The sequence below is a fragment of the Falco peregrinus genome, chromosome 2 (genome assembly GCF_023634155.1).
Source record: "Falco peregrinus isolate bFalPer1 chromosome 2, bFalPer1.pri, whole genome shotgun sequence".
Taxonomy (NCBI): Eukaryota; Metazoa; Chordata; class Aves; order Falconiformes; family Falconidae; genus Falco; species Falco peregrinus.
The window spans coordinates 83602161-83627261 of NC_073722.1; the positions used below are offsets into that span (position 1 = coordinate 83602161).

Sequence of the window (25101 nt, forward strand, 5' to 3'; positions counted from 1 at the left end):
TACAAAGGCAGCTGCGGTGACACAAACATTGCAAAAACTGTTCTGCTGGTTGAAGAGGTTAATTTGATCCAACACCATCAGTGACCCTTTCCTGGAGGTTACTAACCTCATAAGTCATCTGAGATGTAGCATAATGTGATCTTTCTTCCTAACAGCTGACCCAAGTTTGTCTTAAAACCAGGCCAGCTCAATCTGCACCAAAGCAGTTTTCCTCTGCAAAAGCAAAGCTGCTTGTGTGCTTCTGAAAGCAGGGACAGCTCGCCCAGCTGGGACTCCTCTGTAGGGTCAGATAAGCAGGAATAATTCTTTGCCTTCACTACAAGCTGTTTGTTGCAAAGTAATGAGCTGGACTTTGGTCACTGACTCAATTTAATCATGTCATAAATCAGGAATCTCTTTTCTGAGTCTTTTTCTACAACTGATTTAAATCGCTCCCTGCCTCACACCTCACTTCACTGCCTTGGAGGCCAATGTTGCACTATTGAGGATAATAAATAAGGGGCCAAAACCTGAGGGATAACGGCAGCTCAGCTGTTGATACAAGTCTGTAATTCACTGTCCACTAGCCACCTTTGCCAGCTAAAATATGGCTGGAAGGGATGGAAGATTGTCTTTGGAATTCTTGTCTCTGCCAAGCAGACTGCAACCTCACCACTGTACCTTTAATCAGGTTTCAAATCCCATCTTTTCTTCCTGTACATTTCAGTTCTTTAATAATATGGTTCTTTTTTAGGCTGATGCCAACTAGACTATAAACATACCTCAGAGCTGTCCTAGTGTATTCAGTAAGAAGGAAAGACGGGAACTCCACAGGCAGATGGGCATAAAACTCAGCTGGCCCCAGATGGAGCAGAGTTTGATAAAGACTGAAGGGAGCCTGAACCTGAAGGTGAAACCTGCTCATTCAGCTGGAGCACCAGGCAAGCTGTCCTGTCTGCCAGTAAATCAGAGGTTCTCTGGGCAGCAAGAAAGCTGAATTATCAATTTTAAAGTATTAATATCACGATGGGGATGAGGTAATCCAGGGCTACTCAGCCACTGTTAGCATGACCCTGCAGTACTCAAGGATTCTTGCTCTGGAAGGCAAACCTTTTCTGCTGTTTCCTAGTTGTACAGATCATAGAAGGCAGTCTATTATAGCTGGCATTAAGATCAGTTCATCTGTAAGGGCTGGGGAGTCTCTCAAGAAAGCAATCCAGGTTCACAGACTTTTTACACACAAGGGTACTCATCATCCAGCTGCCTGGGCTTCTTTGTCCTACCACCACCTGAAACATCTGGTTCGTGTGCATATCTTTAAATCTAATTATTCCTTGAATATCAGGGCAACCAGATTTGTGTGAGCCAGGCTGACTCTCATATTAAACTTGTTGGTTTAGAAATTAAACCCACATATGTGGACAACAATTTATAAAAAAATTATGGTTAGGAACCTGCAACCTCTTCAAGAAATTTCTGGAAGGTTACTAAACATCCTGCACATATTTGTTTCTCTATTCTAGGAGAAAGTAAAGTTAACATAGTATATTTTCTAGTCAAAGGACTACACTAATATTTGATTTATCAGCCCAGTGACATCAATATCCCCAGTCTATGAAATTTATGAAATAGGTCTTTTGCCCTGGTTCCTTATTAGATTAATAAATAAGGGGAGGGCACAGACAGAATAATTTTAGGGCATATGCACAGGTAAGACAGCTTGTTTACAGATTCAGATCTGGTACAGTTAAGAACCACCCAGGGATTTAATATTTACCATTTTTATTATTTCTATTTATCCATTTACCAGCATGTCGTATCTGCCCTCTGCCTTTCTCAGTAGGGATTATCTTGTATGTACACAGATGGCTAAAGAGCTTGTCTGTCTCTCATCCTCACCTAATCATTAAAATTCAACAAAAGGTGAACACCACAATTATGAAAGAGATGACAGAATGTTTATAAAGCAACAATAATCAATAGCAGCAAATGTACAATTTTACTAATGAAACCTGTGCCATTCATCACCTAACAAAATGAGAGTGTAATACAATAGGGAAGAAGCAACAGGAAGAACTCAAATAGGAATCAGAAACTGATTCTTTAGCATGCCAATAAAAAATTATCATATTCTAGAAGATTCAGGTATATTATTCTCACTGGCTGTCACACTACCTTGCAAGTTCTCAACTCCCAAAACCTCAGCAGTTTAGCATATTCAAGACATTTAATGAACAAATGGATCATATGCCTTTTTAATATCGTATTTCAAAGGTCTTAAGAGGTGCTAGGACTTCTGCCTCACAGGATACCCTATTACAGGTGAATGTTGAGAGAGTAACATTTAAAGATAATTAATATGTATGTTCGTTGACTACAAAGAGCAACACAGAAAGTTGTTGCCTCTTCACTATATACTTGTGATACTCATTTTTTTATTTTCAAAGTGCCAAATTTTTGATAATTCCCATGGAGTAACCCTCTGGCATTCCTTGTCCAGAATAAAGAACTCATTGTTTCTATAATTCCTGTAACAAATGTGTTCTTAAAACCCCTCTTCTCCAGGTCCCTGGAGACACAGACCTTGTGGTGAGAATGCTGGCAGGGAAATGGGGAGAGTTCTGAATAGTGCCCATGCCAGAAATGGACAAATTACAGTGGAAACTATGCTGGTGAAGAACATTATATCATACAAATATCTGCCTCTTCCACTGGGTTTAGTGGATATTTTAGTTTCTGACAACACGGCAAGACATTGCTATGTGGCAATAACAGCCACTGCAAAGCAATCACGGTAAAAAGCCATTAATTTTTTATAACCCTGGATAAACATCTTTGCCTGTATTTCATCAGGCTTAAGGGAAAGGATCATACATTGCAAATATCCAAACAGCTGCTCACGGGTTCTTACAATGTTCTCAGATGAAATGTCATCTTGCATGCTATTTCCATTCTGCTAACAAGGGGCAGCTGGGGTCCCATGCACAGCTTACCAAGACAGGTTCTGTTACACTTTAAAATTAGAAAAGGTGTTATTAAAGTACCAGAAATACCAGCCTTTATGATACGCACACATCCATAAAATACACCCTACAGCTTTTCTATCAATATTCTTGAGTGTTCTACTGTGACTTGCATTGCCATTATTGGTGCAGGGCCCTGCAGGGGTCTCAAAAACTGAAATGCAAATATGCCATAGGAAAAAACAAAACCAACTAACACAGACCCAGAAACCACACTGGAGAAAGGTGAGTGCAGCAAGCGCCCTAATAACTTAAGCAGAAGGTAGGCATTTTCAGTATGTCCTGGCACTGATATAAATTTAAGTCTTTCTATTGCAGCATTTTGTAAATCGGAAAAAGAACAGGAAGCTCTAAATTAGCCAGTCTTCTGCTTTGCAATTTAAAAATCCATAATAGCTAACAGAAAAGACTACAGGAAACAAGGATGGTGTAGAGGTGGTATGTGCTAGTCTATTAAAAATCCAAAGCTCTGCCTAATGTTAAAGCAATAAAATTGCTCTTTTGAAAAATTAACCTGTAATTGAAATATCCAACAGTATTTCTGTTTGGTTCTTCTAAACACGAAATCACACGTTCTGCTAAGAAGCCAAGCAAAACTGAGCCAAATTAACCGCAGTCTCCAGGAACAGAGAAATAATATAGCACTTTGTTTTCACTATGGTTCTTCCTAAACAGAAGAGTAGAATTCCATTATTTTTTAATTTTAAATTTTTAAATTACAGACTGGCTTTGCTAAGATCACAAGGAAATGAAGTATTAAACTAGTCTAAGTTAGATGTCTTGAAAGGTCTGCACCTGTATCATTTCCTAAGCACAAAGTGAAGTACAACAAAGATTTTGAGATTTGTGATACCCCAGAGTTTCTTCCCTGACATGCCAGTTAATGCAAAGAAGGTTAAAACTATTCCCAGTCTGCCAGTAATTACGAGACCCTTGCCATTTATCTTTGCTTCCTCTCTAACCCGTTATCCAAACACCTGTTGCCTTGTAAAATGCCCCATACTGCTAACTTCATAGATTTCACACAATCTTTTGGGCATTGAATTCTGTGCTTCTGGAAAATGGGCTTTTTTTAATCTTTTGATGGAAATAAAGAGAGTGAACTGATCTGTAGCAACTGCCAGGAGAATCTATCTTTGTTCTTATGAACTATATTTTGCCACTATATCACTTGATACTAAAGCAATCATGGATCGTGGGCATGAACGAGAAGAACTAGTGTTTTGTGGAACCACTGGAACCACTAGGAAAGAAATCTTTTACCTACTCATTAAGGAATAGAGCAAATAAACCCCCCTACATCTTAGATTATGTAAATCACATTACCGCTACAGCCTTAACCCTCAATACCCCAGAACTTGTGTGACTGCACATCAGGATCCCATCTGAAGACCTGAAAGCTATTTCTTTTATCAACCAACCTGCAGAGATCACCCACTGCTCAACTGCAGGAACTAGCCCATGGAAACCATCATGCAAAACAAAAGGATTAGTTACACAAGTCTTATTTGCTAGATGGCCACAATAACGGCAGCAGAGAGCTATTTCAACTGTGATATAGGCCTTGGTAATGAAAGCATGAGCTATTACAAAAGGAGTATTTTTGTGAAATAAAGAATCATGATGACATTTAAGTAGTTCTGAAGTTGGTAAATAAAAAGTATAGCCAGTTCTCGGAGTCTGGAAGTACAGAGAACACCTTCAGCCTTCAACAATGGCATAATTAACTGGCTATCACTAGGCAAACATCCAGGTTACATTTTTTTAAATTTATTTTTGTTTTTCATTCAGTGCTAAATAATAATGTGCCAATATTTTCCAACAGATTGTCCAATAACAAAAATGGGGCACAGCCAGACCTTAGACAAGTACAAGTCATCTCTAACAATGAAGAAATGGAAAATGGGGAGAGAAGAGGAAATGCACAAAATCTCTGTTTGTGCCTGAAATTTGGGTATCAAACAGTTTTTCCAGGTAAGAACAAGGCTAAAGGATCAGTTTTAACTGTGACACTGAGGCAACCCATTTGAATGCATTTATGTAGAACAGACAGTTGGCTACGTACTGTATTTTGTGTTCTCCAGGTAACTAAAAATTACTCAGAAGTCACACCATGACTTTATTTCTCTTCTCACTCTCAAATGAATATGGAGTCAGAATTCACAACCTGAAAAAAACTGTGATTCAGGAAGTCCTTAAATACTAGACCAAATGTAAGAGTCCTTGTGATTCAAGTAAGACATGTTGAACTGAGTGTCCAAGCATACCACGTTGTGTGGAATACCATACCACACAACAAGAGTGAATTCTGAACACTGGAAATACCATGGACTCAGTTTCTGCCTCCCAGAAGTCAGTGTACTGGTCAAAGAGAGCACGACTGGGCCTTCCATGGGAAGCTGTGGTTTCTCCCCTGGCAGTTTCACCGCTGAACAAAGCAAACTTCACAAATTAGTATCTGTTTCTCGAGGTGTGGAAACTTTCTGTCCCTCCCTCTCCTTTCAACAGATTGCATCTTTCAGACATTACAGCTGTAAAGCATGATTACAAACTTGCAGAATGCCAGACAATTTCTTACCATAGCCAAAGGAAGAACTCCTACCAGGTCCTTCTGGTTTACGTAGATCTTGGAGATTCCTAGATCAGATGTTGTATCTCCAAGATATTCTACCTGCCACGTGATGAGCTGGGTCCCAGGTAGGTCAGTTAGGTCTTCAATTTCAAAATCAATCTGCATGATTTCAGAGGAAGGACCATCCGCACTGAGAGGAAAAAAGAAAAAGAAATGTTCCATCCATATGACTGATAAGCCAGCAATATAATTGCTTTTATATTAATAAAATATTGGATTAAGGGTCTTCCAAAGAGAGCATTTGGTGGGATGATGGATTTAATAATGAATTAATCATTTGCACTTGTCTTAAGATTTCAGAGTATTTCCCACACATTCAAGTGGCTTAGTAACACTCTGTGAAATGGGTCATTAAACACTGCTCCATTTTACAGATGGAGAAACAAAAACAGATCAAGGTAAAGCTAAGGCTAAAGCTACAGCCTAAAAATCCTGATTCCGAGGCTCTCCTTTTAACAAGCACATTGCATTTGCTCCCTATTAAAGAAACACGAGCAAATCTAAAGGGAATCCCTCCTTGAAATGGGAAGCCACTGCATTATAAGTATTTTCTGCTTTTTAACAAGAGAGGCATGGAAGAGGGGGCAAAGCTCAGGATGGGGTCCATGAACCAGGGCAGCAGGGAGCAGAAGACTGGAAAACTTGGAATTAATTTTTGGCTATACTGTTACCTTGCTATGAATGTCTGTCTGAAGCTCCTTTTGTCCTTTGCTAAACTAGGAATTACAGATAATTGAGCTTGTTGTGGGAGAGGAGAGTTACAAAACTACATTATTTAATACTGGCTAATCCTGCCAGGAACTTTGAGTAAAAAAAAAAACACCAGAAAAGAATAAAGTGCTACTGGATGTGATTCCCCAGGATGCTCTGGCAACATTGGGGTTACTGATACCTTATCAATGAATGCTATTTGTTTTTTACAGGCTGTCCTTCCTAAGGTTACATCGTTCCTATAAATGAATACCATAAAGAAGAAATGTAAAGAGAGAGGCTTATTGGTGCAATTCCTGCACAGCTTGTTATAAAATCAGCTACTGTACCAAAAACAATGCAGTGATGTTTATATTGTGTATCTCAGCAAGGTGAGCTCCATAGCCGAGTGTCATTTATAAGAGACAAGAAAATACTCAAATTACTGTAAAGTTGAGGAATGCAGAATTTCTTAGCAGTGCAGAAATCCAGGGAGCAATGACAATGAAAGTACTTGTACTTCTGAAGCACTGAAGGCTGACCACATCTTCCATGTTTGTGCGGAGGGAAGAAAAGGCAGGAGCAGAATTTCTTTCAGTGGGATAATACTAAAGGAGAGAAAGACTGGCACAGCACTGAAGTGTCACAAGCCACTTCTGTTGGAGAGCGCAACTACAAGAAATAGGAAACATTTCAGCAACTGATTAGTGAATCCCAGAATGTGCCCAAAACACAGCCAGTTTTCCTGGCTCATGTAGAAAAAGAGCTAAAACTAGGCATATTTCTTATGAAGCCAGTTATGACAACAGCCCCAATTTGGGATTCTTCCCAAAATACTCAGATACTTTTATCATCCTGGCTAAATCCAATGTTTTAACCAAAGCCACTGCTTGAAGAGTTTAATCTGATCATCTTTAAGGTTTGAATTTTAATGGATACACTGTGTTCAATTCCTCATCTCTCCATGTCAGGAGAAAAAAAAAAAAAATCAACAAAAAAGAGCACAATTTCTCACTAGGTAGGATCAGAAAGCTGCTTTATGCAGCTATGACTACTGAAACTCAGTTACCTTAATTTTATGAGCAGGAATGGGCAAATGCATTGCCTATAAATGTTTGGCAGTGATCCTGTTTCGTACAGTATGTTCTACCACAGTCTGTCTTTAAAGAACGAATTGATACCTTCATATAACGAACCTTGGTTTTGTGATTGTGTTTAGGGTGCCTGCCTTTATTTACTGCATTGGTGTCTGCTGCTACCAGACACTGGCTTTGCAGAACTGGTGCTGCCACCAGAAATGCATCCTTTAACAGCACTGAAGGACTGCTGCAAAGGAGGGGACTGCAGGGCAGAATACTATGGAAAAATCAAACGATTGTCAAAAAAGGCAATCCGCTTAATCTTTTCCAAGTATGCTGGAGATTAGGAGAAAAGCAGTAAAGGGATTAGGACACAGGAAAACAAAGGAGGGAGTGAAAAACAGTGGAAAAGATCAGGAGAGAGAAGTGGAGCATGTTCCTTATAATCCTGAACTACAGCCCATATGGCAGAACTACAGTAACCCCAAAAGAATGGAAATACTTGTTTTGATTTCTCCTTCAAAGCGGATATTTTAATGAAGCATTTCTTGTAGAAAAAACCCTCCACTTTGCTGCCAAATGCAATTTTGATAGAAATTATTTGAACTAGTTCCTCTTAAAAATACTAAACATCTTCAAACGACAAGATACAAAGCACCTGAAAAATCAATCAGAATCTCATTACTGCTACTAAAGTTGTATAAAAAAAATGTGAAATTATTGCATGACCTATGATCAGTCCCAGGCTGTCAGCACCAGGTCAGGAACCTTTTTTAATTACTGTACTCATCACTTACTATGATGATCTTTCCATGTACAAGTCCCATGGATCTGTGTCCCCAATTTACAGCCTTCCTAAGCACTTACAGCAATTGAAATATTTCAACAGAGAAGGAAGCCCCAAAGTTACCCTTCACAAAATTTAGTTAAAAAATGTAAATGGAGAAATTTGGACAATTAGTATTCATTAACAGAGTTGAGTCACATAACAATGTTTGTGGCTGTTTTTTTAAAATCAAAGTTGCTTGCACAATAGGAGTACCTCTATTGGGTAGTCAGCCACTGCTACCTGAAATGATGTACTACCTAATCCTCCTCAAGGTAGGCATACACTTTATGGTCACTATAATGCAATAGTATGTTGGAAGCTTGTCTTTCATAATGCTAAAACCATTATTGCTATCAAGGGTACAGCAACAGCATTGTATGGGAGGCTACACAATTAGACAATTTAGGGTGGACAAACCCAATGGTTCACAACAGCAATCCAAACTGACTTTAGGAGTGGTCAGAGCCAAACAGTTCTTTGCGCTAAAGTCAAACCCCTCACATAGGGTTTTGCTGTTTATAGCTGGGAGCTAAACTGTAATGGAGTTCACTGTGGTGCCGATAAACTCCCCACACGAACAGAGCCCTGCTGAGCTGTGTGCCACACAGACACATTTTTGAAGTGTCTCAGCCCAACTTGAAGGCAAGGAAGACAGGAAAAAGAAGAAAGCTTCATTGGAATAGAGTATTCTGGTCTTTCCTCCTATCAGCCAGGACAGTACAGACACATTTGTACTGTATTTATTAATCCGCTTTTTATTTCCTGCCTAACAAAAGGTCAAGCAGCTGACAAATTAAGAACAATGGAAAACTCAGTCCTGTCTCTAGGACAGTATTTCCTGCCTCTACAAAGCTATTCTGCGCCTGCTTTTTCTGACACATCCCTGACTGGGGCAAAATATTTTACAAAAATCTTTCCTCTGCCCTTTCGGCCTGTGAGTACCTTTCAATCCGAGCGGCTGGTATCAAGGGCCTTGACCAACTGCTAACACCTCTGCCATTATGCCAGGTTTCTTTAGAGGAAGAACCAGCCACTCCTCCGGGTCTCTAGGAATGGCATGCCTTGCAACACGCTGTTTTGAAGAAGACACCCTGTAAATTCAAGAATAGCTACTGCATGTTGGCAGAGTTATTCAGTTCAAGTATCCCATTCCTGATTTCACTAGCTGGTGTATCAGCTTTGATCTTTATATAACGCTCACAAAACAAGACTCATTCTGAACCTCCTAAAATGATGAGGCATGTAATGTTTCTCATAATACGACGTGTCAAGTTTTACCACTGTCTTTAGAAGGCTGTAACAATACAAGAAGCCTAAAGCCATGAATATGCTAAATAACATGAGCCTTCGGGAGAAGAGAGAAAGGCGTAAATCTTTATTCTTTTCTACCTCCACACACATAGCCAGGTCTCCAGCACATCTCTTGCAGGGTATTGAAAGAGTCTGTGGCCAGAAATGCTGCACAGGCCAACCTAAGAGGTGGAACAGAAGTGCTCAGCAAAGGAAGAAGTGCTTCCAGGGATAACTGGGAAAAGTTGCTAGCATGAGAGAAGGGAGATGGCAGCACAGCATGACTCCCATGAGGGAGTTTGTGAAGACCATTATCCCCATTTCACAGAAGATAAAATTAAACTGAAAATGACTTTCCCATGAAAAAAGGGGTAAGATGATTTATACACTACAAATTGAATAAGGTAGCATTTCAGAAATAAAGTTATTTAAAAATGGGTACAAATCCTTGGGTAACAGTAAGATGATACACATTTGTTGTCACACCAGATAAAAACACCATGATAGCTATTTCCAGCTCTATCAGTTGAGTTGCAGAAAGGTTGTAAGGTTTGCTGTCATCTGTCCTGCCACTGCACAGTGCCAGCAGCGGCCATATGTGCTAAATATAACTTCTTCCTTGTGTGGTAGGAAATGATATAAAACATGAGATGTAAAATAAAGGCATAACAAAGAGCAGTGAAAACAAAATATTGCCATTTTTTAACAAAACACAATTTTCTGAAACAATTTTGGGTTTTTTTTTTAAGATTTTCCTATGGTAATGTCTTCAGAATTTAAACAATTTCACAAAAAGCAGTTTTACAAACCTTTTTTGCTCATCCCTTTTGGAATTGCAAGCTATGACTCCTAACATCATCACTTAACAGTACTTGTTTCCTAACTAAACATGAGGAGGTCAAAGGGAATTCAAAGGACCACTAAAGAATCAGCCTTTCCTCTGGTATATTTGCTTTTTTGTACCTCCTCACCTTCTGCTTAATAATCTCTCCCCAAACCTAGAGCTCCCCTATAGCACACAAGCATTACACTTCTGCTCCTCTATAGCAGCATATCCCTAGCAGGGCCAGAAGTCCGTGGATTTTATCCATTTTGCAATGCTACTGAGAGCATGCAGCAGAGTAACGTGTTGTCTTCCCATCTAAACCAAATTTGGGTGAGGAAAAAAAGGAAGAGGTAACTAGAAGAAATTAAGAAATACAATCACAGAGAGAAAAAGAAAAATGACCCGTTACAGAAGAATGTGAAAGACAGAAAATAGAAAATTAAATTCTGTGAACTGTAGATAAAAGGAGAATGATAGAAAAATAAATAAAGAGGTTTGAGATGTGTAGGTGCTTTGTGAGAAACACCTTAAAATCCAGATTAATGGGAAATGGAGCTCGTGTAGACAATAACCAAAAAAAAAAAAAAAAAAAAAAAAAAGAAAACACAGTTTCAATCTTCCTTCTCCCATTGTCAGTCGTTACATCTATATTTAAAGTAGTCAGGAAATGATCCTGATAATATTTTAGTTTATCCTCATCAAGAAAAGAATGCCTGGCTAGTCTTTTCTGAAGTCTTAACAAATACCCCCAACGCTGGTTTCAGGAAAGGGCATAATTTTGTTTATGAGGTTTTGTTTGTTTGTTTTTAAAAAGCCTTTACATGAGCATCAAACTGTTGTGGCAGGGGAACACATTTGCATTCCTCTCTGTATTTGTCAGAGAGATCACGATCACATCTCTTCTGCATAAACAGGTACTTGCAATGCAATAAACTACTTCTACTTGGCATGTCTCATAGCATCCTAAAAATTATGTGTATAGGATGTGTAAGTAAAAAATGTGGGATCACTGACAAGACGACCCTAACACTGACATCTGAGGAATAAAAAGCATGGGATGAGAAAGGAACACTATGTGTTGTGGTAGGCTAATTTATTTCGGCTTTTCTTTGGTGCTCATCACCACACACTAAGCCATTGCTTTGGAAGTGCTGATAACTTCTTCCAATTCAGCCAGTGGTGATTTCAAAATCCCTCTACAAGAGATGAGGATGATGATGATGTAAACTTCACATCTACATTTAACCCCTCTTATAATGTGTTTTTTGTGTATTTTATCTTCAACTTTGGCAATCAAAACATGCTACCTTTAGGTTTCCTGTGCAGGTAGGTCTGCCCTACGACAATGCACACAAACACGTCTGCTTCAGGCCAGATTTGAACTTTTCAATACAATGGGGGAAGACAAAGCTGAGAAAAGTGTTCCACTACTGATATGCAGCCTTTGGAAGATTATGTCTCCAGGTTGGGGTTCTTTTACCAATCTCGCATGTACAAAAGCCATAAGCTAAAAGCCCTCAAAATAATATTACAGGCAAAGAGACATTCTTTATTTTAATGACTCTGGTTGTCTTTTCCTTCTGGTTTCTGAGCTAGAGTACAATCAATGAATAATTCCCAGCTTTTTTAGAAAAGTTTTTATAAAGGATAAAAAATTCAGAATTTTAGAGAACTATTTTATTCCTACGACTAAGATTTAAGGCAAGTATCAAATATTGCAAGATTGGACATTAGACATAACAAGTTAACAGCATGACATTGCCTTTTGCCAGCTGAGGAGCTGGCTTGGGTCCAGAATGACGCTCAACACATCCAATGCCTGATCACCCAAATCCATTCAGTAAGTATGAATCTAGGTGCCAAGGCTAGCAGGATTTCCACCCCTCCTTTGCAGGTGAAAACAAAATGCCTGAGTTTACCCCAAAAGTTAGAATTTTATTAAAACAAAAGCAAACAATAAGGTGCAATACCTGCACCATATATTGCCAGTGAAGTAGTATATACATACTCTATGCATCAGTCCCTGGTCCATGTCTAAAAAAATAACAGAAAGGAAGAAGTATTTTAGACAAGGGAAGTGAGGTATGGGGCTTGGCCTCGGACCTTCACAGGGTCGGAGAGGGTGTTCTAAATAAACAGTTATCTGTAGAATCTAGCACACTGCAGTACAGCAAAGATCATTATTCACCATTGATCTATCAAGATAAGGTGATATATACAGCAGTACATTAAAATTTAATTTTATTCATTGTCATCTTACTATTAAAAATTCAGTGATGGGTAGGCTGAAAAGTCATTTTTCTTCAGGAATCAGTGTATGAAGTGAACCAACTAGCAAGAAAAATCACCAAAAAAGGCATCTGCTAATCATGTAATAAAGTTATTAAAAAAAATCTATCCATCTCCCTGGAGCATGACATCAGCAGTGCTGGTTGAGAAATATTTGCTGAATTATTTATTTGCCTTTTTTTTTTTATTTATTTTCCAATAAATTATTCACTATACAACTTTCCAGCTGTTGGTAGCACTTTCCCCAATTAACTCAAACCATTCAAAAGTGGGTAAAAATTAGCAAACTTTTTAACACAATGTAAATGTAAAACACAATTTCCCACCAAGCCAGCATTTCAGTTCAGAACCATGGTTCTGAGCACCTCTTGACATAGTAAAGCCAGTGATCATCCACCACATTATGCTAAGGGAATGGTAAATCAACATTGACTTTATTGCAACCAGTCTAATAATCATTCAATAAATTATTCAACACGGTAGTCAGTAAACATCAAGTACTTTTGAAGCAGCCCAATCACGAGGCAACAGCAGAAAACGTGCAGTCACTATGCAGGTGGGATTGAATTGCAGGGTTAAGAACAGTTTTACTGACAGTACAAAGTCTAACAAAACACTGAGTCTGGGTTTCTCTTCCTGCTGGTTTTGCTGTCCTCAGCATAAAAATAACAACAAATGTAACGTAACTCACACAAAAGTGTGATAAAACTGCAAAAGAGGAAAACAAGCATACACAAATGATTGTTATTAATTGGTTAATTTTCTACAGGATCCATCTGAGGATCATACTACACCGTATGAAATAACTATAGTAAGTGCTGATTGTTGTCTCAATTGACAAAAGCAAAAAATAGGAGAAAGGTAACGTAACAGTCATTTTACATGTAGGAAAACCAAGTAGAGAGGCCTCAGATAACACTTCAGTACCCACAGAAGTGATGCATTGACTCCATACCCTTGGTTTGCCCAGGACTGGCAGCACTATAGGAATTTAACTCTTACGTCATGACCTCCAGGCCTAAGCCTTCAGATCAATACCAGTCTTGAGTGTTCCCCGAAAAAGCCTTACATATTTCATTCACATTACAATTTCCCAGCCTGTTAACACTGTCACTATCACTTCACTATCACCGTCTCCTGAAAATGAAAGAAAACTTTCGCTGAACAGGAGCCATCACACGAACATAACGCTGATCAGCAGGGAATGAGATCCAGTATTTTCATACTAAAAAATTACAGGGCCAGTGCTGCAAATATTTGCTATTGAGTAATTCCAGCATACTAAATCACAAGATCAAGCACTGTGCTCAGTACGCTACCCTGCAGCAAAAATCATTCCTCATCCTACAAATATTTATCCACCTACAAACCCTCATATACATGAACAGCAAATTTATTCTTGTGCCTAAATACATGAGGGATTAAACTTACTGAATTCAGGTTAAGTTTTTTTAGCAATTGTCTGCTTTAGCAATTTTTAGCAATAGCACTGAAAGGCAATCATATAGATGATCTATGTTATCTCTGTCCCTGGGGTTCAAGAATTTTAACAAGGGCTTTGCTCCCATGATGACCATGCACAAGCTCAAGGGAAGTCCTTGGCTCATGTGGATATATGTGCCTGTGCAGGAGGCACTTGCTGGGTCTGAGACTTAACGCAATACTGTGTTGCCAAACTCGCCCAATTGCAGTTGGGCAAACCTGATCTGAACAAAGAGATAATCTGGTCCTGTAAGATTCCCCCCTCAACAAAATGGAACATGCAAGCTATGTATAAACAGCCTTCATTCTGTCTACTACAGAGTACCTATCACAGGGTCTAAATCACAGGGCGTACAGCAACATTTTCCAGACAGTGATCACAGACCCAGGTAGAAGCAACCAAAGGGGCTATGAGGTGCTGAAGAGTAGAAGTCTTACTCCCCTGACTTGACCTCTTATTTCCTGCCATGATTGCATGCTCCTGCTCATCTTCTGAAGCTGACCATGCCTGCCATTGATCCAGTGCTTATTTTCATTTTTCTAAGCAAATGTAATACATCTAAAAGGTTTAAACCTGAAAACATTGAGAAACTGATCTAGAAGGTACTTCTAGGGTGAGTCTCCTCTAAAAGTGATACTTTACCAGGCTAAGTTACTATTTTCACATTCACAAAGATGCAGCATTTTGCTGCTTTATGATCCTTGCTTCACACATCAGCTGCTCTCCTTGATGTTCAGCTTGGTCACTTAACTTTGGAATCCAAAATTATTCTAAAATTATCTCCCCTACCCACTTCTTAAAAACTTAGCTGTAGTCTTAAATCCAGAGTGGCAGATCCAGTGTCTTAGCATGTAGCTCCATTTCGTTCCCCAAGGTGAGATCTATAACATACCTTTTTTATGCCTTGCTTATTAGTGTCCACATTGTTTCAACAAATGCAATCATACATAAAAGCAGCATTATATTTTACAAGACACAAGGCCTCAATGTATTTCAAAATTAGTGCCGCCTTTGGAGAGATCTGCTAAGGCATAGCCAATATATGAGATTAGTATCCTCAACTACAGGAACTTCCTTTGCCGTGAACTATTCAGCAAGTATTTGTGCTGAACTCATACATCTTGCAAAAGTGCAAAGTTCTTTTCAACAAAAAAAAAAAAAAAGATTTTTTTTTACCCACATGTTCAGTATCTGCCAAGTCTAGGATCAAAAAAAGAAATGCTTTCCAACTTCCTTAATATTAAAATAAAAGAAGCTTCCAGAATCTCTTTTCTTTCTTCCTTTTAAGCAATAATGAAAAATGAGAGGAAAATAAGAACATAAAAAGAGAATATATACATTGCCTCCTTGCCCTCCTAGCTTTTTGAAAGAGCTTTAGGCTGAAACATATTTTTAAATGACAAAACTATAGGATAATTTTAGTTGGAAGGGACTTCCAAAAGCCATCTGGTCTAACGCCTTTCTTAAAGCAGGGTCAACTTCAGTGTGGGATTAAGTCTGAACGGTTTAAATTTTCTCACCCGGTTTTCCAAAGAGGCATAATATTTAGAGTCCTTTTTGTGATCTTACAGAAATACTGGGATAGCCTAAGTGATTAGATCTGCACTTCGTACACTAACACCCATGTGTAAGAGACACAGGCAGGCATAAGAACGGTCTTCTGTCAGCCCTTAAAGATTTGAAACTTGACCCTGACCAAGTAACTAGAAGTCACCTTGATGTCTGTTAGGCTTCTGTTCTCTTCCACCACGAGTGATTTTACAAACTCCTCTGTCCAATTTTAATTGAAAGACAGAGTTGATATGCAACAATAAGAAAGCTCCTTTCACAAACAAATTGTTATGGTGAGAAGAATGGATCTGGAGGCAGTTAAGGAAGGTGATGTCAAGACTACATTTACAGAAACTTGAAAATTAAATAACAACATGTTCTGCCAGGCTATTTCCAAGACTGTCCTACAGCAAAACACCATCTGATCACCAGCACTAAACGGAAAACTGCCACCTCTGCTTTTCATCCATTCACCTTCGCAATTCCATTTGCCAGCTGCCCAGCACTAGTGAGCTTCAGCCCAATCAAGCTTCTTAAAATGCAGCATTTATTTCATCAATGTCATTAGTATCTGCTGTACTATAAGGGCAAACAAAACACCCATGAAAAAAAACACGCAATACAGAAAAGGGTCTAAAGACATAAATGATAAGATAAACATTAAAAGTTTAGTAAAATATAACTATTTGGGGAATTACATGGACATATATACAGATTGTTCTACACCAACTTCTATCAGCTGAAGATGACTAAGTGCATATGCAAATACCTATCTGTTTTGTATATTATACATGTTAAAGTTGGCAGTATGGAACAGGTCTCTCTGAGCATACACTGCAATATGTACATTTGTTTTGCTTTATCAATATTCCAACCTTGACCTGGTAGACTAAAAGGTACATTCATGAAATTACTTTGGCTGTAACAATCAAGATACAGTACCCCTTCCCTTCCCTGCTCCAGCTATGGTACAGTTTTAGTATCTGAGCAGATGTTTCCCCTGTGTATACCTTGGGATAATCTGATAGCCATGATGAAATCATACAGACAAGATGATGAAACAAGTCTGCAGCTGAGTCCTAGGTCCTGTCAAATCAAATCATAGTTTTTGATGTACTTATTTAAAACTGTGTGAGTTCAAAAGCTCACAGTACTTATGTTCTCGTTAGCATGAACTGTTCCATTAAGTCAAGCAGTATCATCATTCTGGGTTTCATTGCATCTAATACTGACACACCTGACTTTTCACCGCTTTGAGCCGAGGCTGATGTGCACCTGAGCTCAGAAGTATTGGTGAGATATAAGGGGATACATATGTCCTGGCAGTTGTTGGATACTCTCTGAGGAATTACAATGAAGAAAATAGTAAGGGAAGTGATGATTGTGGCTCTTACGCTGCAAAACATTATTCGATAGAAGGTGCACTGAGACCAGCAAACCATCCCCAGGCTAGGTAACAGTGTAGATGACAGCAACAATTTGCACTGGATTTATGCATTGAGTACACTCAGTCACCATCCTTTGGTGAGGTCTACCTTTTCTATCTGACCATCAGCAATCGCTTATCAAGCAATCCTAATCTTACTAATGCAAATGGTCCAGGAGCTGCTAAAGTAAACACAAAGATCAGCTGTCCATATGAAAGCTATGGCCATTCATTTTAGATGAAAAAAATTCAGCACAAGAAGGAAGACAGAGCTGCATTTATGTGCTGGTTTGGACAGGAAGAGGTCTTGGTCAATACAGATAGTTCCTTGCTACTGCAACCACCACATCACATAATCTCTCCATAAACTTATCAAGCTCCATTTTAAAAGCACTTAGGAATTTAAAATCCCTATTCCCCTGAAAGGCTCTCCCAGAACCTGATTATTCTAATGGTTAAAGCAGTCAGAGGAGCCACCCTGGCTGGAACTGAAGCCTTCTATGAGCCATTGCTCCAAGCAACCAGACTGTAGCACAATCCAGACATTGAAATGGACAGTACAGCCAAATGCAACTCCACTTCCTACAACAAGTGCTCACAGCAAAAAATTAAATAACTCTGCAGACATTCTGGAAACATGTAATAGCTGATAATAGGTCTCTCATTCCAAATGATTCCTTCACATTTCTGTGTCCTCAAATCACCTTCAGCCAAACACCTCCTTCCCTACCCCAACAGAGCTGTAAACAAAAGAATGACATTTCTGCAGATAAACGTACGTGGACTTTAAATATGCACTGCTTTAAGTAGGCAGGCTGAGAAATGGTAGGTTCTCACTATCTTATCTCAATGCACTCTGTCAGAATGCAACTACAGTTTTTTTGCATTTTCCAAAAGTAAAGTACTCTTTCAATAGAAATAACAACACAATCAAAGTAATAACTAGAAAACTGGAGGAGAGAGAAAACCAGACATGGCATGAATTAGGGAAATGCTTCATGTGATACTAAGGAAATGTGTTGGCGCAAAATACCACCAAACAAGAGTGAGGATCTCATGCTTTCAGCTTATGTGATGGACATATCACACCACATAAGCTTCCTTACTGTGTGACAAACTTCCTTCTAATATAATTTGGGCGTTAAAGCTACTTTTATTGATATGTTTGAAGATACTAATCTTGGATCTTAACAGAAGTTTCTCTGTGAAACAACCATCAACTCTGATGGCTGAGACACAACACAAATTGCATTGCTTCTACCTGTAAGAATGTCAGAGCTGTACTTAGAATTCTTTATAATTGACAGTGTAAAGATGTACATCTAGCCCTTTAAAAAGACACTGATTTTATTGAACTGGAGGTAAGGGAAAAGAGACCCTAATTATTATAATTACGAATTCAGTAATGCTAGTAATCATTAATAGTTTCAACAGGCTCATAAATCATTCACTTTATAGGAAAAAGCAGTAAGTGATGATCAGTTTCTACTCAGGTAGGATTTAATTTCATGGCAGACACCTAAATATTAGATTGCTTGAATTATTAACTCTTTTTTTGGTTTATACTCTTACTGCTGTTGCCCTATATTTTCACAGTCCCATTTTGAGCCTTTAATGACTTAACTGAACATAAACTCTTTCTTTGCAAAGCTAACATGAAACCATAGCAAATATACATATTACTCTTCTTTCACTGCAACGGTAAAACCTCAAGAGTGTACTAGAGGGAACACACCATCACCAAAAAATGTAGACTTAAAATATCTCCTCTAACCAAGCAAGGTGGAAAATTTGGATAGGCAACATACTTCAAACCTCTTAACTAGCATGATTCTTGGAATATGTGTGGAGCAATCCAACAGGCAGCTGTCATGAGTAATAAAAAAACCCAAATGACATGAAAAATTAAAACACAGCACTGCCAAAATTATCGCTACGGTCTATGAATATAAACAGATTTTTAGGTATGGTTTTCCTTTTGCTTTACTCAAGCTGCTTGACTTCAGTTACGCTTTTGTTGTGCAGCAGGATAAGGTACAAATAAGAGCCACAACAACTGAAGGAAACTGACAAGTTTTTCTGAAAACAGTAAAAGAAAAAACCTGGCAGATGTTCAGGCCTGAATGTGCAATACTTGAAGTCACATCAAGAAGAGAAGGTAGGTTGGTGATTTTCTGGAAGAGTCAGTAAGTGCGGCTTAAGAAACAGAAAGTGCAAACTTTCCACAAATATTTCAAGGATTTAAGTGTCAAGAAACGAAAATTGCTACAGCAGGTAGGCAGGAGAGTATAATCAGAAACAACAGGAAATGTGGACCAAATACAAAGTAAAAGGACAGTGGAAAAGTTTCAAAAAGGAAATTGCAGACACAATAACTGGAAAGATTTAAAATTAGATAGGATAAAATGCTTAGAAATAAATATTGTTTGCAGTGGTAGATATGGCTATAACAAGTCTTTTTTGTTTTTCACCTATTTCCTTAAAGAAAGGATTATGCAATCAGTATATCTGTGTCATTCCCTGCAGTAACATCAGATCAATTTAAACAAAACTAAGCAGAAGGCTAGAGGTTAAGAATTATTAAGCTTTTTGGAAACAGGCAGACAACAGAACAGAAGAGACCAAATGATTAACCCCTCTGTCAGAAAAGATGTGGTACGCTCCACAAGAATCCATGTACGCACTCATTCCTAAGAAGCAACCACATATAAACCAGGCTTCTATCTTTTCGATGCTCACTGAAATACACCTTGACTTGTATGGCCCCTTGACTTTTTTTTAAAGTTCCAGTTCAGAAGTTGACCCCTGCTCAGCAAACCACTCAAGCAAGCTTCTTCCGTCTTCTGGGACTCAAATCTCATTTTGTAAGTTAAGAATATGTGTAAGTACTCTGCTAAATAGGAATGAAATTAAATATCCTGCTGAGCTAGGCTCTCATTTATCAGCAAAAAATCACCAGTTCAACTCAGTAAATTCACCAAATTATATGTGGAGAGAATTACTCCTGACCTTTGTTCAATGCTGCATGAAAATGACCCCTGCAGGGATACAGAACCTTTGAAACAGGTCTCCCATGTAATTAAGAGCATGACTTACACTTTTGCTCCCAGACATCCTGACTATATAAGGAAGCAGTAAACCAAAGTTCACGATGTTACCATGAACAAATGAGTCTTCCTCTCACTACTAAGCTTCTCACTGTAGAGTACACTTGGTATCTGATGGGCTGTTTAGGATGACCATTAGCACAGCTAATGTAAATTTAAAATCCAATATGATTATTTTCTAAATCACAGCATCCTAGTACACACAATGAATAGCAGTAACTCTGAAACATAAAGAAGGGGAAAGTATCAGCCTTTTTCAAGGTAAACCCATTACAAACTAACTTGAATTAAACATATTTCACTTTGACAATTAAAAAAAGAAAAGAAGAGATACCAGGCACACCTCTCTGTCTTATTTCCGTATTTAAAAAATTAGAACTCTTTGTTCACAAAAGCAGCACGATGTTCTGCAAACTTCGTGGAGATGTAAAACAAGAAGCAACAAATTCGTATCTAAATGTCTGGTGCACACTTTTCCAATGCTAAGGAACAAAGTATTCTGAAATATGAAACAGTCAGGAATTGATGCCAAAGTTTTTATATAAATGTGAGAAGTGGGCAGATGAATTGTGTGGAGAAAAGATGAAGCAGAAACAACTTGGAAGCCATTTGTGTAAGAAAGGGAAATTTAGCATACTGAAGCATTTAGCAGTTCCATAGCAGATATACCTCCCAAAGATAGGAAAAATGTGGCATCTCCATCAGTACTGATGAGAGTAAATTAAAGTTTGTTTTCTCTTCTCATCTATCTTATAAAATACAACCAAATTCATAGCTGATGGAAAGAGAAACTTCCACTTATCCTACACCACTGCTGAAGTTCAAGGTGAAATTCACCATCAGAAATGGACTGAATTAAATGGATCCCACGGCTGTGGGTTCCTTCCCAAGCAGGGATACAGCAAGCAAGCCACGGGGTCATGAAACATTGCTGTTGACATAAAGCATTGAAGTAACAGCACAGGAGATGCCTGGCTCTGTCACTCCTCTGGTGAGTGACCCTGTGCAGAGTACTTCACCACTCTTCACCATAGCTTTCTGGCATTCTGAATATGATTCAGGGCTTTGATGTTTGTCAGTGAAAATTCTTCAGAGCAGGCCAGAAAAAAAGAGTTCAAGGCTAAATTAGGATTTTCAAAAAACAAATCTTGATCACTGAGATGCTACAAAAGCAGAACTTCATCCTTTTACATTAACAGATTAGACGTTTGCAGTACATCCATCAGAGCGGAATACCTTGAAGAATGGTCATTTTTTCTGTACCACACCTTTCTAGTCTCCATGAGCTGCAAGCCCATGGTAGTCCATAAAAGAAGAGTTGGATTTCAAAAACTGAGTTCTCGTCTAGCTAGATTATTCCACTCCATTGCATTCAAATGTGTAATATGCCACCGAAAAAAATGGCCATCTTGTCAGTCTTTAAAATAGAGATATTAAGTCTTCCATTAGTTTGTTTTGAAGTCGTTCAAATGTGGGGACCCTTCAGGTGGTAGTTCTGCTCTTCACCAGTGCAGTGAAGTTGCACAAGATTCAGCAAGGGAAGAGAAATTAGAAAAAATGAAAGCAGTAGCTGATGATGCAGTTTTCTACATGACCGGAGATCTAAGTTGTCTATTTAAAGAAGAGAAGTTCAGTGGCACATCATTTTATAACTAATTAGGTTAGTAGCACTAAACTACAGTATCAGCTACACCAACTCCCCCCTAAAACTACAACAGAGAAAATTCTCAGCTGTACTTCGCATTCCTAGACTATACAAAGCCCCCAGTGCTGTGGATGCTGCTGGCTTTATGAAGATATGTATCATTTTGATGTGGCTGAAGCAACCCCAGTGAGGAGTCTGTGCCAGCTTGATGTCCTTTCCTTCCTTCAGTTAGCATACATCACTCGTGGAGGCACACCATAATACAGTGACACACAGAGAACAGACAGAGCAGAAGAAAGCTTTCATAGCATTTCAGCTCTGCTTTACGGAACACAAATAGAGTACACTGAATTCAGTCACAGCACCATTTCCAATGTTTGACAGTACAATCCACTCTTTGCAACTGAAATACTTATTCAGACAAATTAACATTTAAGATTAATACTTAAATCAAGGGTACTTTGTTTTCATGATCACTCATTTCTTTTTAAACAAGTTAGGATTATAAACTGAATTAGATGATTTATTCTTAAAGCAGATCTTTAACATTCAGTGTTTACTAATACCAGTCTGAAATGCTCAGCCATTGATCAAACTGTATTTTCCAGAGTGATGGCTTGGGAAAAAAAACCCAAACAAACCCAAAACCAAAACCAAAAAACCCCACCACAAAACCTAGCCCCTGAGCTCTGGATTTTACAGCCATTACTGTCAATTATACACCCCACTGTGAGAGCAAAAACAAACAAAATCTTCATACCTGCCAGCTGCAGCCTTATCCCTGAATTCTGCAGAGGCAATTGTTATTTCAAACACTACGGGGGGAGAGAGAATGTAAGAGGGGGAAAAGCAAGTTAGCCATAATGCAGGCAATTGAGATTCTACCCATATATTTGGAAACCCTGCCATATGAGTTTGACATGTTTTTAGAGAATACATTTTGATAGTTGTAATAATAACCATAACACTGAGGTCTCTCTAGTCTCTTTCATGCAGAGATCTCAAAGCATTTTATGAAGATGCAGGTACAGCAACAGGCATTTCACACATTAAAAAAAAATAGAAAATGAAATGCAGAGACTTGAACTCAAGATGAGTTTTGGGAGCTCTGCAGCCTGCAGTGGGGCACAGTGCAGCACAAACACTCCTGAGCTGATGGTGACTGTCTCCAAGGGTAGAAGCAGCATTGAGCATCCCTGACTGGCACCTCACTAGCACTGTTGTGTTACCTTGGAGGCACAAGTTAGTAGCTCCGCATGATGCTGTGCTGATCTATCAGCTTAACTACTGCTAGCCTGGCAGTCTGCACAGCAACCCATTTGACGGAACAGAGGTGCCAGAGTAGATTACTAGAAGAGGCAGGAAAAGAGGTACAACTCAGTCCCTGGCTGAAATAAATGGGAATTTTACCATCTAAATGAGATTGCAGTTCCCACTGTAATAGTCTTGACTCCCTCAGCTATTGTCATATCCATCAGACAATGCTGCAGTGTCATTCAGGATGAAGTTACTCCCTGTCACCCAAAAGAAAAGCAGGTTTCACGCCCTGAGATTCCATCACAGTTCTTCATATTCTGACCCGATATTCTTGGGTCACTTCCAGGCATAAAACACAGCATCACAATTTCATGTATCTCCTCCCTTCATCCTCTCTCCTTATACCTCAATGTTATATACCTATTGACATGCATCCCTTCAAAGAAGCAAATACATTTTTGCAAGTTTGCCTGCCTCCTTTAAGTGAGGAAGGGGCGCAGTGGAGATCAGTGAAGATATAATGACATAAAGCTGAATAAAGCTGTAGTGACTTATACCGAAGCTTATCCTTTCTCCTGCCACTAACTCTTCGCTCCTTTCCAGCAGTCTTTTCTACCAGAAGGCTTTTCTAAGATTATGAAGGAAGTATTTGTCCAAGTGGAGGAACAGATCATCAGAAACGTCCCTGGAGCTCCTGAACTCTGTCGGATTTGTGCTAAGTTCAATCAGCACTTCCAAATGCTGCAGGGCTCATTGCAGGTGCTGAGAAACGACACGAAGGACACAACTATCAGCTGGACTCATCGTTCTAGAGTCTTAGATGATTTAAGTATCTCAATGAATGGGTTAACGTGACAGTCTCTGACCCAACTTAGCTCTAATTATCTTCTGAGAGTAGATACTGCTTGAAAGACCAAGGGAAAAAAACCCCGAAATTAATACTGCAGGCTGGCTACTAAGATACTCAGCTGTTATCTCCTGTTTTCTGATCTCTTGGTTCGTATCCCAACATAGTGGTGTTTCTTTCCAGTTCCTCACAAATGTTTCAGAAAAAGCCCTTTAAGCTATGTGGATATAGAACGGGAATTGTCTCTAGCTTCAAAATTTTCTGTTGAATGCATAAACCCCCCTTGTTCTTTGATCCTACTTGCAATAGTTGGCGTCAGATCTGAACTGAAATCAGGAGAAAATCATGTTTCACTCAATTTCTATGAAGAACTCAGGTGGTTCAAGTGCGCTGATTCTTCCGAGCTTGTGGCTGGATCTCTCGTGTATCAAGATGCAAAGCCTTTTAATTTCCACTGAAATCCATAACTCAAGTGTACGTACCACAGACAAATATTTTTTCTTTCTTTACAGCTTAGATTTTAAGCAAGTACTCCTATAAATACACTAGCATCAAAGACTTCAGGCTATGAGTTGTATATATAGCTTAACAGATCAACATGCAGGATACTGCTACTGAATAATACCTACACTCCCATTCAAGGTGCAATTGATAGCGTATCTACTAACTGCTCATAAAATGAGCAAATATCTTTTCTCCAAACAGGAGGTGAGAAATTTCCTATATCCACTCAGCTCAATTTGTAATACCACAGTCAGCACTGAGAGAACTGTGGAATGAGACTGACCTGCTGAGGTGGCACCACTACTTGGAAGGATTAAATTCTCTCTTTCACAGAGAGAATGCGTGACACTGCACAGGACAGGCAGAAGGGAAGTCAACTTCCTTTACACCCTCTGCTGAAGATACAAGGAAGTCTGTTTGGGAACTTCCAGAAGTTACAAATGTACAGTGTAGAAAAGTTAGTGAAAACAAACAAGAAAATCCCTTAGTGGCTTAACCAACTGTTTTCTGCTATCTTCCACTGGAAAAAATCACACACATAGCTTAAAGAACAATAAAAACAGATAAAGGTACATCAGGTTATACTTCAAGAAGACTTGATTTTAAATTGATAAAAATACATTATACTAATTAAGTAAATATTG

At 38.8% G+C, this 25101-nt stretch overlaps 1 protein-coding gene across 4 annotated transcripts in view; it reads right to left on the bottom strand.

The window, feature by feature from the left end:
* TMEM132D (transmembrane protein 132D) overlaps positions 1-25101 on the bottom strand; it is a 260652-nt gene that overhangs the window by 94927 nt on the left and 140624 nt on the right. For all 4 annotated transcript variants that reach the window (XR_003552763.2, XR_003552764.2, XM_005233310.3 and 1 more), the window contains one exon: positions 5581-5764. Coding sequence is in view for 2 of the 4 variants with exons in the window: in XM_005233310.3 (XP_005233367.2) it covers positions 5581-5764 (184 nt within the window). In the remaining 2 variants the exon portion in view is untranslated. The remainder of the gene's footprint in view (positions 1-5580; positions 5765-25101) is intronic.